General features: G+C 46.3%; 1 protein-coding gene across 3 annotated transcripts; it reads right to left on the minus strand.

Moving 5' to 3' along the window:
* Nucleotides 1-1,244: 1,244 nt before the first annotated feature.
* On the minus strand, nucleotides 1,245-16,703 carry Ceacam1 (CEA cell adhesion molecule 1). Of its 3 annotated transcripts, XM_041654886.1 has the most exons (9): nucleotides 16,545-16,703; nucleotides 15,371-15,730; nucleotides 13,601-13,879; nucleotides 12,895-13,149; nucleotides 10,599-10,874; nucleotides 6,359-6,485; nucleotides 5,204-5,256; nucleotides 4,580-4,611; nucleotides 1,245-3,479 (listed from the first exon to the last, which is right to left on the minus strand). In XM_041654886.1, the coding sequence occupies exons 1-9, from the start codon at nucleotides 16,606-16,608 to the stop codon at nucleotides 3,348-3,350; spliced, it is 1,578 nt and encodes a 525-aa protein (XP_041510820.1). In that variant the 5' UTR covers nucleotides 16,609-16,703; the 3' UTR covers nucleotides 1,245-3,347. The 3 variants fall into 3 exon arrangements, with proteins under 3 accessions (XP_041510820.1, XP_041510822.1, XP_041510821.1); XM_041654888.1 differs by lacking the exon at nucleotides 15,371-15,730; XM_041654887.1 differs by lacking the exon at nucleotides 5,204-5,256 and having other exon boundaries at nucleotides 3,343-3,479.
* Between the last annotated feature and the right edge of the window lie 779 nt (nucleotides 16,704-17,482).

Below are 17,482 nucleotides of genomic sequence, written 5' to 3' on the forward strand. Positions count from 1 at the left end.
TCTGATGAGAATTGAGAATGGTGAAGAAGTAAGAATATGCTTGACATATAACACATGTGTAGGTGAAAAAAATTTTAAAAAATACATTAAGGGGGCTTTAAGGTCTGGTGCTCATGCCTTTAATCTTAACACTTGGGAGGCAGAGGCAGGCAGATCTTCGTGAGTTTAAGGCCAGCCTGGTGTACATAGTGAGTTCCAGATCAGCCAGAGCTACACAGGGAGACTCTGTTTCAAAAACAAACAAACACACACTCAAAATAAGTCTAAAACAAAGAAATCAATGTGCTGAGGGTGATGAGCTCTTTGAATAAGTATTTATTAGGAGACAGGCACCATGAGTTTCAGGAAGAGATAGGGGCTTGAGATACACATGCCGGAGCCATCTGCAGACGCCTTTGGACCTAGCAATGGGTGGGCACACGAAGCGTCTGAGGCCTGACCTCTGTCAGGATGCTGTGTGTTGGTGGTGGATGCAACACTGATGACCCAAAAAGAAGAGTTGCTTGTGGTTGTAGATGGTGTGAGGGTGACATAGCCCTTTGGATCCAAGAAGTGACAGTGGCTTCATGGTTCTTCCAGTGTCTTGGGTATGGAAATGGGATAGGGGAAGAGCCGGCCACACATGCATTGTCATTGTTTGCCAGGGTGGAAGAGGAGATGCCAGGGTAGCACTTGTTGGAATTACTACACGGATCTTACTCAGGTCAGAGGTTTAAGAGGACAGGCAGGAAATTAGCAATGAGAAATGGACAGGAAGTGCTGGAGACAGTTCAGTGTGAGGCAACATGTGGAGATTTCTGAGCTGAACACTGCATTGCTGCCTTTGAGTGGCTGGAGCCACTTGGGTTGGAGGAATTGTTTACTGTGATGGAAAGGACCAGAGAGGCTCTTTGTTCCTGTAATCCCTCCTCTCTTAGAGGACTGTAAACAGCTCTTTCTGGGCAGCTCAGGGCTTGGCTTGTTGCTTGCATGTATACTTTGTCAATAAATGTGCAGTGCATTTAGCTAATTCCTAGACAACTACGTCAGAGAGCTACTGTACACTACTCAGCAGTAGGCTCACTCTGCCCCCCGATCCAGCAGTTGTCGTCTTCTACATGTAAGGAAGACATTGTCTACGTGGTACCAGGTAGGGATGTATCTCAGTGTAGAGCATTTGCCTAGTGCATGCAAGACCCTAGCATCCACCCTAAGCATGGAAAAAGCAGAAACAAACAAAATACAGAAAAACCCACAAAGTAGCATTAGTGATATGTGATATTTTATTTTGAACATAGGGGAAATTTACAAATACCTCTGATTTGGCGTTAGCCAGGCAAATTTAAATAACCCAGAATAGAACTAATAAAGGAAAATATACACAGAATTTCTTTGAGCTGGAAGTCCCTGAGAGAAATCCCCGAATACAATAATTCCAGAATAACTGTCTTGGAAGGCCTGTTAGGCACGGCATGAGAACAAACACTTATTATCCAATAAAACCCTTGATTAGCAGGCACAGGGTGGGGGTACGTCTTGAAGAGAGGATCCTTGAGAGCACATTGGCCTTTCCTTCTCCTGTTGCTGGGATTCATCCCAGGTGGGAAAAGTAAGTTTTTGAGGCTGTTGAAAGCCCAGGGCTGGGAAAGAACCCCCTGCAAGTGTCCTACATTCCCAGGGGAGCACCAGTGCACTGCTCTCTAGGATGTAAACAATGCCTTCAGCTTGAGTGACTGTGTTCCTTTAAGGGCACATTCATGTGGACCAAAACACACAGTAGCAGAGGCCAAGGATTCCTGAGAGTGCAGGGCAGTCAGGGAATGCACAAGCCGCTGGGCCTGGTGGCCCTGTGATATTGAAGCCTGTTTAGGCCACATGCTAAAACTCTGTCTCAAAAAAAAAAAAAAAAAGTCAAAAAAAAGAAGCCAAAGAAAGGTCAAACTGTGCACAGGCAGAAACACTGCGGAAGGGTACTTGGAGGCTGGTCCTGGATCTCCAGGAGCAGGGTGGGAATGAGGAAAGCCTGTTGTTAGTTGTTGAAGCCGAGGACAGTTTTTGTTAGAGTTTAAAAGCAAAACAGCAAGGCAGACAAGCTGGAAATCTCAGCATCAGCCTGGAGAGGGGTTGGAGTGGAGGAGGAATGGCTGGCTTGTGAGTCAGGCAAGAGTTCAGCTGGCAGCCTACAAAGGGTGGGGGCAGGTGAGCTCCAGGGAGAGAACAAGGAAGCCAAAAGTGTCAGAGAAATATTGTGTAGGCTCTGGCCAGTGCCCAGCAATAAAGAAGAAGACATGGAAAAAGTCAGGCTTTTCTGACAAATTCAGGGAAGTAAGAGGCTTTTCTCGATACTAGGCAGTGGTTCTGCAAGTGACTTGCCTTGTTATTCATTTATTCATTTTTCTTTGGAACTCTTGATCAAAAGGGCTTGAGAGGCCTTTTGATCCTGGCCAAGGGAGCCAGAGGTGCAGTGGCTTCTTGCCCCTAAGGCAGACCTATCAGCTCACACACTGAGCAAAGTCAACAGTTACAAAAATTCAAATAGTGGGTTGTCTTACAGAGAAGAAAACTCCAGTACCTCCAAACGTGGCTTATTTTAAAACAATCTCAGTGCTCCACACAGGGTATCTTTCTGTTCTGTTTTCAGTTTCCAGGAGACTGTCAGTTCACCAGCCCTGCTTTTCTGGACTCCTTCCTGGTAGAGGCTAGAGATGCTGTCTTTTCACCTGCCCTCTGTGTTAGCAATGGCAGTGGATGCTGCCAAAGAGCTTTGCTAGCTGCTTTGAGTGGGTTTTCTGGAGAAAGGCTCAGAGGTGGGCTCAGGTGTAAATGCACAACATACAGAGACCCTGATGCCACAGCCAGGAAAGCATGGTGGTTGTCGGCGTGGAGATTTCCTGAAACCTCTGGCTGAGACTTGATCTTCCCGTGTACGATGGCTTCACATCTGGCTTAAAGACACAGGAATGCCCATTTCCTGCTTGTCCTTTGTTTTTTTGGCATAAGCAGTTAGGTGATGTCCAAGATTATGGTAATTCAAGTCAGACTGTGCTAGGACAGGACTGGAGCTGGGGAGAATGACTGTGCTCTGAATAGGTCAATTTAAAACAAGCCATGGCTAGGGGAGTGGATGGTGGGCAGCTTTGATGCCCTTTTCTTAGCCAAGTTTCAATTCCAAGAAAAGTTGGGTTTCCTGTAGGCTTCAGAATACATTGTTCCTTCTATTGATACTGAAGAGGCTGCCACCTGGAGCTGTGTGTGTGTGTGCGTGCGCATACACACATGTGTTTCCTCATCTCATGGTACAGAGATCTCCTAGTGAGGATGAGAGTCTGGAAATGCATCATTAGTGTAGCCAGCATGACAGGTCATGATCACTTCCTTTTTACTTCTGAATAAACTGTTTCTGTGGGTGTTGGAGATGGGGAGGCTGAAGTTGGTGGTTTGGGTGTCTGGCCGTTGATGTTCTGGACAGTCTTCGGGATGGTGTATACCACGTGATCCACCTGAAAGTATGAGTGTTGGTCAGTGACATCAGTCCCGCAGGGCAGAGCCTCACCTTGCTGGTGATCCAGCCCCACTGTGCTGTGGCCTCTGTGCCGGGTGAGCCATGGGAGAGGACACCCGTCACTCACTGTCTGAGTCTGATGTGTGGTCACTAGAGGAGACAGGTTGAGGAAGAGGGTGAGACAGCCGTGGGGACAGAGGAGGAATCAACAGAGACATCCAGATGGGCCACAGAACAGTTTGTGAGGATGTGGACCATCCTGACCACCACTGCTCTTTGTGGGAAGTGACATCAAAGTGTGTTTTTGCGGGGTGGGGGTAGTTGTGAAGTAACTTAGCTTGCCTGCTGCTTATGAGTGTGTTCAACCTGCGAGAGTTCACACTGTGAAAGTGTTCTTATTATTTAAAGCACTCTTCAGTCTATGCCTGTACTTGGTTGAAAGGCTGCAATGATAAAATTTTGGTAAAATTGTTGTATAAGGTGGAACAGGGTCTCAAACCCATTAGAATGGAATCCATCCTTTTTATGGTCAGAGCAGGTTCAGATCGGAAGAGAAAGATGCGCTGTTGTCTCTGTGTGCACAGTGCTGTGCATGTGTCAACTCGTTTATTCCCTTGAGTCTCTTTTCTGAGGTGGGCAGAATGCCCGTTTCACAGGTGACAAGACCGAGGATCAAAACGTTCAAGTTCCTTGTCAAGAGTCACAGAATACAAGGAATTGTGGTCAGGAATTAAGCACAGGGCAGGGATTTTTCCAAACACACACTCCTCTATTAGACTCAGGGGGCCCATTAACCAATCTTTGCTGCAGCCCTAAGGAATGCAGACCCAAGCTGAATTTCACAGTTATGTCTCCAAGAATACCTCATTCTCAGCCTGGTGTGGTGGCGCACATTGGTAATCCCAGCACACGAGGCTAAGGCAGGAGGATGGTCACGAGTTCAAGGCCAGCCTGGGTTTCATAGTTCAAGGGTAGACAGGGCTGCTCCTTGAGATCCTCTCTCAACAAAGAAGCACACAAACCAAAACAATACAGACAGCGCACATTCTTCAGAGACATTTCCATGAGCAAACAGTCAGGGAAAGTGGCAGTGCTTACCTTGTTAGGAGAGTTGTCAGAGGGGCCCAGATCTAGGGGAGCAAGAGAGAGTTGTCAGTGCACAGAAGTGCAAAGCTGACTGAAGGTTTCCTGAATTTTGCCAGGTGGCAGGGGTTGCAGGGGGAGGTGGCCATGGTCAGTTCAGGAATTAGCTTCCCTCAGAGGCTGCTCAGACCCACTGTATTAGTATCAGAGGAGGAGCAGGATGGAGCCTTCTGTTTGCCCAGTTCACAGGATGCCCAGAGGTGATTCTCAGCAGCATGCGCCAGTGGCAAGGGGAACATAGAGGCCACAGCACCCAGATATTCCATAAGACCAAAAAAGTCTCCCCAAAGGAGATCTCTACGTCTATAATCGAGGCAGGAAGGAAGGCATCAGGAGACCCCTGGAAACGTGACTTCTTTAGGCCTGCCTAGTCTGGTGGAATGAGCTTCTCAGGGCTCCCTCAGGCAACTCCTCTGTAATTAGGAAGGCTATGATTTATGGGATCCTCAGTGCAGGGAAGTCCAGATCCCTTCTGCAAACATGCAGAAAGGAAGGTGTGGTCTCTGAGCCCAGGATTCCCTGGCAGAGCAGGATATGTGGCAGAAAGCCAGTTCTCATTCTGTGAGTGGCTTTACTTACTGTGGTTGGAGGCTGAGGGTTTGTGCTCTGTGAGATCGCGCTGGTCAGTTCCCCTAAATAAATATCAGACACTGTGACCACTCTTCCCACACATGGGGCCTTTACTCCTGGAATCTGGGAGGATGCTGTGGGCAGCTCATTCCTGGGTTCCTTACTGTCACTGAAGCTCCATCACCCCATTCTTGGTGCTGCCTTCCCTCCTGAGGCCTCGTTCCTTAATCTAGTGCTGTCTTTTGTCCCTGCTAGTGCTGTCCTTTGTCTTTGCTGGACTCTGAATCTGCTTTACTTTGTCCCCTGGTGCTGCGACCACACCCAGGGTTGGTGTTTTACTACTGAGCTGTATCCCTGGTGTGTAGCTCTCTTATCTTTGATGCCTCGCACCTGTCTTACGTAACACCTGCCTTGTTTTGTTTTCCAAGGATGGTTCTGTTTGTTTTACTACTCCTTCCTTCCTTCCTCCCTCCCTCTCTCTCTCTCTCTCTCTCTCTCTATCTCTCTCTTTCTTCCTTCTCTCTCTCTCTCTGTCTCTCTCCCTCTCTCTCTCTCTCTCTTTCCTTCTTTATTTCTGTTTTTTTTTGGGGGGGGGGAGTGTTGAGTCATAGTTTCTCTGTGTAGCCCTGGTTGTCCTGGAACTCGCTCTGTAGACCAGGCTGGTGTTGGAGTCACAGAGTTCCGCCTGCCTCTACCTCTCTAGCACTGGGATTAATGGTGTGCTCCACTACCACCTGGCTTTTTTCTACTCATTTTTTTTGACCAAGAGGACTTCAATGCTTCTGTTAATTCATCTTAGGGTCCCTTCTCCCTATAACCTGCCCCCCAGCCCCGCTGCTGCTGCTGTCAGAGGGACATGCCACCTGTATCTTCCTGCTGCTTCTTGGATTCCCTCACTCTCCTTTCTTCTTGGACCTTGACTTCCTGTCTGAAGAATAAAGGTATAATTCAACCTGTTCTCTATGTGGGAATGGACTCCACGAAACAAGAGTACAGGGAGCAGGAAGACAGGGAGGCTGAACCCACAGGGTCAGTGCTGAGAAGCAGAGAGTTAGGAGAGAGGCAAAGATATCCAGCTCAGAGGCAGAGGGAGAGAAGTTTTTGCCCAACTCCCAAGCATAACAATAAGAGCTGGAGAACTCAAAAGAGGAAAGACTGTCCTACCCGCCAGTCTTCCTGAAATAAAAAAAGTATGCCAGGGCTGCGATCAGAGTCACCCCAGCCACAGATCCAACGACGATGCCGGCAATTGCACCCCCCGAGAGGCCAGAACTCCCTTGTGTTGGGTCAGCTGTCAGGGAAGAAAAGACAAGAAGGAATGAAGTAAAATGTTTTCCAGTGGTGTGCCCGGGAATTTTTAGCATGAGATGAAATTATTTCCATTTAAAGGATGAAAAAACTGAGGCTTAAAGTGGTTTGTAAAAAGTACTTGAATCTGTATGGTTGATCAGAGACAGACCTGGCTACCTGACTTCACAGCCAACATGAGTGGTAGGAATAATTGCAACTAACATTTATTTTGCTTTTTCTCTCTCTCTCTCTCTCCTCTCTCTCTCTCTCTCTCTCTCTCTCTCTCTCTCTCTCTCTCTGATATTTTGCCAAAAGTTATTGATTATTATATTAAGTCTTAAAAACCTACAATGAAGCAGATGAAGGAGGTGATGTAAACTAGAACCCTAGGAGGCTCTGAGGCAGGAGGATTGTGAGTTTGAGGCATGTCTGGGTCATATAATAAGATCCTTGCCTCCCTAAAAGCTCTCCCAAGCTAGTGGTGGGAGGGAAATAAAGAATAGAATGAGCATGAACAAACAGACTAGAGTAACAGTAGAGAAAACTGATGCACCGAATGTTGGCTCTTCAAAAATGCTGAGCAATATTGCTAACCTTTTCCCACATTAACTTTGGAAAAAAGAGATGGCTATTTCTAAAATTTGAGACCTTACCATCCATTCTCAAGGATAACAAAAATTTCAAGAGAACTCAATAGTTATGAGCTAGCTGTTGGGTGGCTGAGATGCAGCAGACAAATTCCTGGAATCCTTGATGCTTCAGAGACAGAAATAAACAAAATAGATAGCTGTATAATCAGCAAGATTGAATGGAAACATTTGACAACATTTCACAGACTTAATGACAAAAACACTGACACTGGGTAGAAGTCCAGCTTAGTCTAACAAAGGTCACACGTGGAAACCCATAGCCAGCATCATATTCCGTGGGTACACTGGCAGCTTTCCCTCTGAGATCAGGAAGCACACAGGATGCTGCTGTGACCACTTCTGTTCAAGAGACTCTTAGGACACACACCACACAGAACCATCAGGCTAGATAGACAATGAAATAAAAGGTGCCTGATTATGAGGTGGTAAAATACACATCTGAAAACACACGAGCTTGTTTGTAGAAAATCCTTAACCTTCTACGGAAACTCTCAGAACTAAATGAACAAACCAGCAAAATTGGTGGGCAACAAAGTGAACGTGCCCAGATGAGCTGTATCTCTGTATACTAATATTGACCGTGAACTGTTAGATTTCCTTTTCTTCCTGTCAGTAGTGGAGCTTGAACCTAGGGCCTCATGCATGCTAGGCAAGTGTTCAGTTACTGAGCAAGAGCCCCAGTCTTAACATTGGACAACTGGAAAGGAAATCAAGAAAGTATTTTATTTATGAGTTCACCAAAAAGGATAAAATACTTAGAATTGACCCCACCAAAGATATAAAAGATTACACCCAGAAAACTACCAAATAAGAGAGATGAAAGAAGACAAGAAATGAAAGCTAGTGGGTTTGATCAGTGGGAAAATGTCATCTCATTATTGCTGTTTTGCAGTGCTGGGGATCGAAACCCGGGCCTTATATGTGGTGAACGATGCTCTATTGAACTATAGTCCAAGCTATGCCTTTTAATTTTGATTTTGAAACAGGACGTCACTAAATTAATCAGGCAGGCCTTGAATTGACTATGTTAGGTACTCTTAGAACTTTGGTACCATTGCCTCTCAGCTTCATGAGTGGCTGTAATTACAGGCATGACCAGGTGGCCTAAAAGACTTTTTTTTTTAAAAAAAAGATAAATAACAATATTACTAAAAGTCATCTATAAGTTCTATGCACATCAGATCAAAACCCCAGTATAGAAAGAAAACAGTCCATTCTAGCTGTCTTGGAACTCACTATGTAGACCAGGCTGACCTCAAGCTCTCAGAGATCCACCTGTCTTCTCCTAAAGTTGGTGTTAGAGGTAAGTGCCTTAAAAGTATCTTAAAAAAGAAGAATTAAATTTCAGGACATCTTTAGTGATTTCATAATATTAGTATAAAGCTAAAATAATCAAAATAAAGGCAGACATACAGATCAGTGAAGTAGAATTGGAAAGCCCAGAACTGCTCATGCACACTGGCCAATGATTAGATTAAAGATTAGTTGTTACTATGAATGTGTTTGTGGGGCACAGTTTTTGCACATATATTATAATGTGTTGTCAGTCCCGAGCAGGTGGCATATCCATCACTTCATTTGCCATTTTCACGTTTGTTAAGGACATTTGTCTCTGCTGGCTCCTTTGAATTGGTTAGTGTCACACAGGGTTGTCCTGCTGAGTTACAGGACTTGAAAGGTGTTCTCACTGTCCAACTGCACCTCTGTGACCAGATGAGGTTTGATCAGGATGCTAAGATTGTCCAATTGATGGAAGAATGATCTTTTAAACAAGAGATGTTGGGGAAATGGGATATCCAGCAAAAGAATGAAGTTAAGCCTTCAGCTAACATCATATAAAACATATAAAAGTCAACTCTAAATGGATCAAAGACCTAAAATGGATCAGAGCTGAAACCCATCAGACTTTCAGGGGACAGGGTGAAAGCGTCTTGAAGCTGAACTTGTCCTGGTTTCTTTGTTATGATGCCAGATGCATAGGCAGCAACAAAATAGATAAATTGGATTTTAGCAAAACTGAAAATGTGCATCAGATGATGTTATCAGTCATGTGACCCAGCAGGTATTTGTGGCATTTTTCACAATAATCAAGGACACTAAATGTCTATTCATGGATGAGTAAGTAAAGAGAATGTGATGTCTATTCTCATGGCTGTGCTGTTAAACCTTTTAAAAGAAGGAGGTTCTGTCAATGTGGTTATGTGAAAGATCCTAGAGTACATGGTGCTGAGTGAGATAAACCCTGCACAGAAAGGCAGATGATCTCTTTCAGGAGAATCTCACAATCCCTGCGGACAAAGAGAGAAGAATGATGGTTACCAGAGACTGAGTGGCAGCAGGAGGGATGGGGGAGTTGCTGGGTGAAAGGATTCAGACAGACCAGAAGGTTAAGTTTTGAGAGATATGATACAGCAGGGAGATTATTGTCTACTGTAATGGATTGTGAAGAAATGAAAAATTTCAATTGTCTTAGCATAAAAGGATAAGGGAAGTAACAGATGTGTTAAATAATTTGAATTAATTCTTCCAAACTGTATCTAGATATTGTTTCTCTTAAATGTATTCCATTATGACATCAATTTAAAAATCATTAGTTACAATAAACAAAGAACTACACCCGGAAGTGAAAAGTCCACTTCAGAACAGAAGAAAATACTTGTAAATAAACCATCTGACAAGAGGCCAATGTTCAGAGTGTGTAAGAAACTCCAAATAGCAAACAGAGAAACAAAAGCAAAGAACCCAGCTGAAATACAGAGGACAAGAGTAGGAAGGTATGGACTTGATAGAAAGTGTGTGCATGGCCAAGAAGCACAGGGAAAGAGGCTCCACTTCACTTCTCAGTCACTGACCAAAGGGAAATCAAAGTCACAATAAAGCAGCACGCACATCTCTTAGGATGCACACCATTAAAATCACAGACAGGAAGGAAGAACTTTGGAATATATAAAGAAATTAGAGCTCTGGGGCATCGCTAAATGGGAGGCTTAAATGCAACCATGAGACACGGCACTGTGGCTCCTCAAAAGAGTAGAGAATTGCATTCAACTCAGTAACTGAATCCAGGATTGTAGGGGGTGGGATAGATTACGAGAAGTTTTGGAAATGGACAGTGATGGTGTTTACACAGCAATATGAATATACCTTCTGCCATTGAGATGTACTTTTCAGAACTCTACAGTGGCAGATCTAAAAATTAAAGATAATTTTATGTATGGGTATTTTGTCTTGTATGTTTTTGCACCACATGCACTCTTGGTATCTGAGGAGGACAATAGAGGATATGAATTTCTTGGAACTGTAATAACACGCGAGATTAACATACATCCCTTACCAAGCTGACTGTATTTGAATCTTGAGCCATGTTTGTCTCCTGGTGACTTTTACACATTTTGCACACTGCTGATAAAGAATTTGCCCCTCCCCTAACACTATGGGGTCAGAAGGGAGGGGAGGTCACTCACCTATTATGTCCAGCTGGATAGGGTCACTCCTCTTGGAACTGACTGGATTGAAGACTTCACACTGATACTCCCCAGAATCTTCCCTCTTGACAGGGTCTATGCTGAGAGTGCTGTTGTTCAGGGACAGCTTCATTCTATCTGTGAGCTCCAGGCTCTGGCCATTGAAGAGCCAATGGATGGAGATCCTGGTGTCGTTTGAGGAGCAGTTCAGGAACACAGAGTCCAGTTCTTTGACTGTGGTGTTGGTGACTTGGATGGAGGGTGTAGTCACTGGCTCTGTGGATAAACAGTGGAGGGGACAGTTGAGAATCCTTCATCCTCAGAGATCTCAGCCAGCTCACAGGGCCCACAGAATGACATGGCCCTCTGGAAGATCGCATGTTTGGGTAAAAGATACAACCTGTAAAGAAAGAGCTGAACCTTCCTCACCCACAGTGATCTTCGACTCAGGGTATGCGTGCAGGTTCCACACTAGGAGTCCCTTCAGCCCACATGTCCACAAATCTCATGGTTGGCAGAATGTTTTCCCCATTGATTTTTGTGCTTGCTTACACTTTCTATGAATGTGAACAGGTCCCCCCATTATAAAATAGCCTTCTGTTTCTTTTTCAATAAACAATGTGTCATTTCATTCAGATAGCCCAGCTAATCTTAAAGGTGTTGAAGCCTACTCCTCAGGGCTTGGAGAAATCCCAAACTAAGGAATTTCTGTTTGAAGCGGGCAGTGGTAGGAGGCAGAGGCAGGTGGATCTCTGTGAGTGTGAGGCCAGCCTTGTCTACAGAGCAAGTTCTATACAGGCACCAAAGTTACACAGAGAAACCCTGTCTCGTAAAACCAAAATGAATGATTGAATGAATAAATAAATAAATAAATAAGTAGAATTTCTGTTTGAAGAGAAATCTATTTCCTGCCGCTTGTAGATGGATTAAATACCACAGAGAACATGTGAATGGCCACAGCATTGACCACAGCCTGCCGCTCTTATCCTCAATACTGATTTTTTTTTTTTTTGAGACAGGGTCTTACTCTCCAGTCCTGGCTAGCCTGGAACTTGGTATGTAGACCAGGCTGGCCTTAAACTGAAAGAGATCCAACTGCGTCAGCCTCCAAATGCTAGGACTAGGGTCTGCCACCCTTGGATCTCACCACAGATACCTCTGGGATTTTCCTTGTATACTCCTCTGCATGGAGACTCAAGGAGTCTCTGTTCTCCAAGCAAGTGTACTTCACTGTTCTCATTGGTCACCTTCTGTGCTGGTGGCCAGACACAGTTCAGAGCCAACTAACCCATTCCTGACTTCAAGGTCTCTGATGTACATCAGTGACATTTTATTTTACTTTTTTAAAAAAATGTTTCTTTTCTTTATTTTTGTTTTTTTGTCGAGGGAGGGTCTCACTTGTAGGTGGGACTGACCTGGAATTTACTATGTAGACCAGGTTGGCCTTGAACTCGTATTGTCTACCACCTGTCCTCTCCCTCCTTAGTACTGGCATTAAGCGCATGTACCACTACACTCAGTGGACTTTTTTTTTCGTTTTTGTTTTTGTTTATCTAGACAGGGTTTCTCTGTGTAACAGTTCTAGCTGTCCTGGAAATAGCCCTTGTAGATCAGGCTGGCATTGAACTCACAGATATCCCCGCCTTCCTCTGCCTCTTATGTGTTGGGATTAAAGGCATGTGCCACTACTGCCAGGCTCAACATTTGTTAGTTTTTTTTTTAAGTTGAGAAGAGTAAGGGAGAGAGCATCATCAAGTCATCACTGACATGGTTTACCGTGAGTCAGAACCAGGGTCCCAGGTGCCTTCTCCACCCTCTCTTCCCCTCCCATGGAGTCAGAGCTCAGCCAGTCACACCTGAGACAGGAACAGAGCTCTGAACTGCTGGTCCCCATCTGTGGGAAGGGAGTTTTCTCTTCACAATGGAGAAAAAGAATGTGAGCACAGTAAAGCCCCGGGTGTTCCTCCAAGTCATGGAGGTCATAAGAAGAAAACGGGGGGGGGGGGGGGACAGGAAGGCCTGTGTTAGTGACAGAAAGAAATCTTGACCTTAAGGCTCTCACACAAGCTGAGGTTTCCAAGGCTGGGAGAAGCTCCTCCTCACACTCTAAGCTCCATCCCTATAGCCAGGAAAGTCAGAGCAGCAGGAGAAGATCAGACAGGGATGGAGAAGGATGCTCAGGGGAGTTTTGCTTGTTCTCATACATAAGGGCTGGAAATTAAATTTTTCTGTGTCTTCCCAGAAAGCCAAAGATTCCACTCCAAACCTGTCGCTGGTATTTCAGAGATCCACTTACCAAGGACTTCAATGTACTTGACTGTGGTCTTATTGAGGCCAGTAACAGAGTTATAGACGAAGCAGGTATAGGATCCACTATTATTAGTAGTGATGTTTTGGATAAAGAGCTCTTGGGAGGATGACAGGAGCTCTCCATTGACAAACCAAGAGTACAGTGCAGGTGGGTTAGAGGCTGCTTGACAGGAGAGATTGAGGTTTGTCCTTAAATGAAAATAAGTATCTGAGGGAGATATGATCGGGACATCTGGACCATCTGGAGCAAACAGAACAAAGGCACATGTGATGTCAGCAGAGGGAAGGGCAATCCTGGTCTGTAGAAGGTCATAGTATTTCTCTGACTTTTATTATAACCTCAGCTGAGCAGGCCCCACCCAGAGCTGGGGTGCAGATTAGTAGAAGAGTATTCATGCAGCAGGCACAAGTCCTAATCCATCTCCAGTACAGCACACAAACATCCCCACTGCACACTCGAGTGTGCACTGAGCCTGAGTCTGTGCTGTCCCCTGTCTCCATCACCCTGAGCCTCAAATCCATTCTAGCTCAATGCTGGGCCAGGCTGCATGTACCTGGGCTGAGCCAGGAGTTCCTGGCCAGCCTAGGTATCTGTGTGGTGGGTCTGTGTCACCAACCCAAGGGGACTGAGTTTCCTAGCTCTAGCCCTTTGTATAGACAGTTGTAGCCAGGATGAAGAAGACAATACTCACAGGTAATGTTCAGAGTGAATGGGTCACTTCGGGAGGTGCTCACTGGGTTCCGGGTTTCACACTCATAATCTCCTGTGTCATTCCTCACAACACTGAGTAAAGTGAGAGTCCTGTTGTCCTCAGACAGCTTCAGCCTGTCACCTTCTGAGAGGCTTTGGCCATTTCTCCTCCACAGGTAGTTTGTATTCTCAGTCTTTGGATCACACATTAATGCTACTGAGTCCTCACCCTCCATGGGATTGGAATTGTTGCTTGTGATGCTGGGCTTGGGTAGCAGTGCTGTGTGTGCGGACAACAGAGAGAAGGTTGCCCTGTGTGGTACCTCTGATTCTTGCAAGGGCCTCTTTCAAGAGAGATCTCCCTTCCAACCATATCCTCAAAGAATCAGGGAGGAAGCAAATTACAGGCAGATGGAGTAGCTGAGCACTCAGAGACAATGGGGCCTCCTGTGCTGTGTATGGGAGAAGCAAGGGCTTTCCCAGGAGGGAATTGAGCTGCAGTGTGTGGTGATGGACAGACTTGAGATTTGGAATCAGAGACCTCATGTTATCTCCTGGTCCTCACTGACACCATTGCATGTCTTGGGACACAATGTATGAGTCCCTCCAGCTGCCCTGACCTCCACTGCTCAGTGAGGACCAGTGCCCTCCAAGCCTTTGCTGCTCAGGGCTCTCCTACAGATAGGTCATGATTAGTCTTCCCATTGAGTTCCCTGAGAACCTGACAGCCCGTCAGAGATCCCACACCAACCCGAATCTGGTTAGCACTCAGGTCAGGCTGGGCTTCAGCTGGGCCATTCTTGTCAGGAGTTTGATGTTGACTGACATGAATCACGGAACCTTAAAAGAAGCCTGAGTCTAGTAAATGATCTATAAGCCTCCAGGGTACCTAATAGAGTCTCCATGGTGGGGAGGCAGGAGATGTGGCTGTGGACAGATAGCTTGTGCCACCCATGGCCTGTGTGACTCTGACTCAGTGACTATTTCCTGTCTCGGTTTCCCTAGAATAGGACAATGATTGTTGCCTACTAGTTCACCTGAAAGGTGAGCAATGACCTGACCTTCCACCAAGCAGTGTCTCTTACTGTTTGCCTGCAGGAAATAAACTCAGGTCCGGATCCCCAGAGGCAGGGAGCTGCCATTTGTACACTTTTCTCCCATCTCTGTAGGGCTCTTCACCTTCCTGCAAGGTCTCAGAAGACCATCAGGACAGCCGGCTGGTTGTCTTTCATACCCCTCCACTTATGCTGAGCACACTGAGTCTCAGGAGGAGATGCCCAGGTGACCTGCCTCAGACATGGCTCTCACAGGCTGACGGTGAGCAGGCTACCAGCCTGCAATCAATCATTGTCTCCTGTCAGCTCCAACAGGAGGTCAAATTCCAACCCAGTCTACAAGCTTCCCAAAATTCCTAGTCCAGTTTGGGGTGGAGATATCGAGCAAACTTCAGGTGTTTATGTCTCTGTGAGAATTTCATGGTTTTCTCAGTCAGGCCCTGTCTGAGTCCTGAAGGGTCTTTCTCAAGGCCATGATGAGTATCTAAGACCCTGGGCAGAGTCTGAGATGCCTGGGCTGAGTTACCTCACCCCACTCTGAGGGTGGATTCAAGTGAGGGATCCTGATTTATTGCTGTTTCCTCAACTCCGTGTCCTTTACTAAAGGCTTGAGCCACAATGTGGGGACCATAACACAGTCATCCAGCACTGACAATTCTATGTGTGAAGTAGGATTAAGTCCACCCACGACCCTGAGGTTACAGAGAATTACTTACGGTGGACATGGAACTGCATGGATAATTTCATATAATCATAGCCTTGCATTAGCATTTGCAACGTGTAGGCTCCGGTGTCATTCTGAGTGACGTTCTGGAAGAGCAGGGATCCATTGGGGTATATTGTCTCTCTGCCACTGTATGCAGGCCCTGTTTTATTTACATTATCTGACGTTACATATCGTGCAATTTCGTTACTGTTATCCGTATTTTCTCCCTTGTGCCAGTAAAAGACTTGGGGTGTCTCTGGCAGATTGTGGACAGATAGAAGAACATTCGCCCCTTCAGCAACATGGGGCGGAACTGCTTCCACAGTGACTTGGGCCGTGGTGGGAGAGCTCCAGTAGATCAAAAGTGAGGCTAAGAGGGAAGAGTGAAAAATCTATCAATATTAGATCTTTGCATTTGATAGAAATTGAGACCTGGGTGTGTTCAAATCTCAGCCTTGTTGTGTGTGTGTGTCCTACTGGGGGGAGGTCAGCAGCATCACTCCCATTCCTCAGTACTCCTGAATCTTTCCACTGAATGAAACTTTTCTCGGGTGTCTGCACAGCCAACCCCTTACTCCCTCAGATTCCTTCTCACACTCAGAATCTTTGGTGAGTGTAGGCATGTCTTCTCTGACCTCCTTCTCTAAAGACTCCAGCCTTCATTTTCTGACCTTCCCAGCTCTGTTTCTTCTGAAGTGCTTGTCAACCCCTGACCCCACCTTCCAGATTTCCTTGTTGCTGTGTCTTCCTGCTTCATAGCACCAGGACTCTGTGAGGAAAACTGGTTTGATTTTTATTTAAACCTCACTGCCTGGAACAGGCTCAGATAGCTGTGAGCAAATCACTGTCCCAGAGTCTGGGGTTTATTTGTGGATTCCTCAGGGTCGTATGTATGAAATGACCCTGTTTACTGGCCCCAGTTTGAGTTTTACTTGGAGAGTCACCCTGACACAGTTGTGGGAGTCAGTCTTCAGGGTACAGAGGCCAGTGCTGATAAACTTGCAGTGGGAACCCCTGAGTTTTCCTCCCCACTTAACAATTTGCATTCACCGCCAGCTTCCTGTTGCTCTCAGGCTTCAAGCAGAAACCAGATGTCTCCTCTCAGGCACAGTCCCCCTCCCAAAAGACCCCATCCAGTCTCTGAGTTCCCCTGCTGTCCACACCCCTGAGGAATGTCTCCTCACCTGTCAGCAGGAGTCCCCTCCAGGGTAGCTGCCCTTTGTGGAGAAGGGTTGAGGAGAGCTCCATGGTCTCTGCTGTGGCCTAGGCTCTTCCTCTGGAAAGGAGGTTTGTCTGTCAGGCTGCTGCCAAGCCTGGCTGCTCTGGTGTCTGCTCTGCTTTTCTTCCAGAGCCTCCTCCCAGAGGAGGAAGCCTCCTGGAGTCACATGGGCTGGGGGTGGAGTCTGTGTGTCAGTGCTGCCTCCCTTCTTTCTATTCCTTTCTTTCTGGTTCTGTGTTCTAAAGCATACTTTGAGCCACAAGGTTTGGAAATGTCCTGTGCCTCTAGTTAACAGCAGCTCACCCCAGGGCCTTGTCCCTGCATTTCCTATAGCCAAGAGTGTATTTCCTTGTGATACAAAAATCCACAAGAGCCCAGTCTGCCCTGTGATCTCAATGCTCTGGGAAAGTGGGAGTTACTCCAGGGAGGTAGTGGCAGTTATTTCTAGGGGCTGGAAAAGGTCTGTGTATTGACTGGGGAGGGCCCAGATCCATGGTCACTGCTCTCACCAGTCAGGTGTCTGATACAAGTTATCTCAGGGGTTCACATCCCTGTGTGCAGGAGGAGATGACCTGTGTGTCCTAGAAAGAGGACTGTGTGCTCCAGCTCCCTATGGAGAGACCCAGGGAGACACCCTTCCCCTCAGCTTCCTGTGCTAGCTAAGTGTGAATCAGGTCTGCCCATGCCCTCCCTGACCCTTCTGGGATGCCTTTGTTCTCCTTGGTGACTGCCCTGTGACCTCCCTGTTTTTCCTCATGGGTGTTGTGATGGGGAGGGGACTACATAGGGTCTCCTTGTAGAGTTGGGTTCTCAGAGACACAGGAAATGATTATGTGAGGGAGCTCCAGGTCTGTTGGAACTGGGATGGAGACAAGGCTGCAAGATATGTTCAGGTCTCAGGGA

This window comes from Microtus oregoni, unplaced genomic scaffold, assembly GCF_018167655.1.
Source record: "Microtus oregoni isolate MIOR12 unplaced genomic scaffold, Mior012 000006F_ref0000085, whole genome shotgun sequence".
Taxonomy (NCBI): domain Eukaryota; kingdom Metazoa; phylum Chordata; class Mammalia; order Rodentia; family Cricetidae; genus Microtus; species Microtus oregoni.

Excerpts from the sequence above, each read along its gene's own strand:
- Ceacam1 (XM_041654886.1), bottom strand. The coding sequence starts at position 16,608 with ATGGAGCTCTCCTCAACCCTTCTCCACAAAGGGCAGCTACCCTGGAGG. Across the intron at positions 6,486-10,598 it reads TATCCAGCTGGACATAATAG|CTGACCCAACACAAGGGAGT; the intron begins GTGAGTGACCTC and ends CTTCCCTGACAG. Across the intron at positions 4,612-5,203 it reads ACCCTCAGCCTCCAACCACA|ATCTGGGCCCCTCTGACAAC; the intron begins GTAAGTAAAGCC and ends TTGCTCCCCTAG.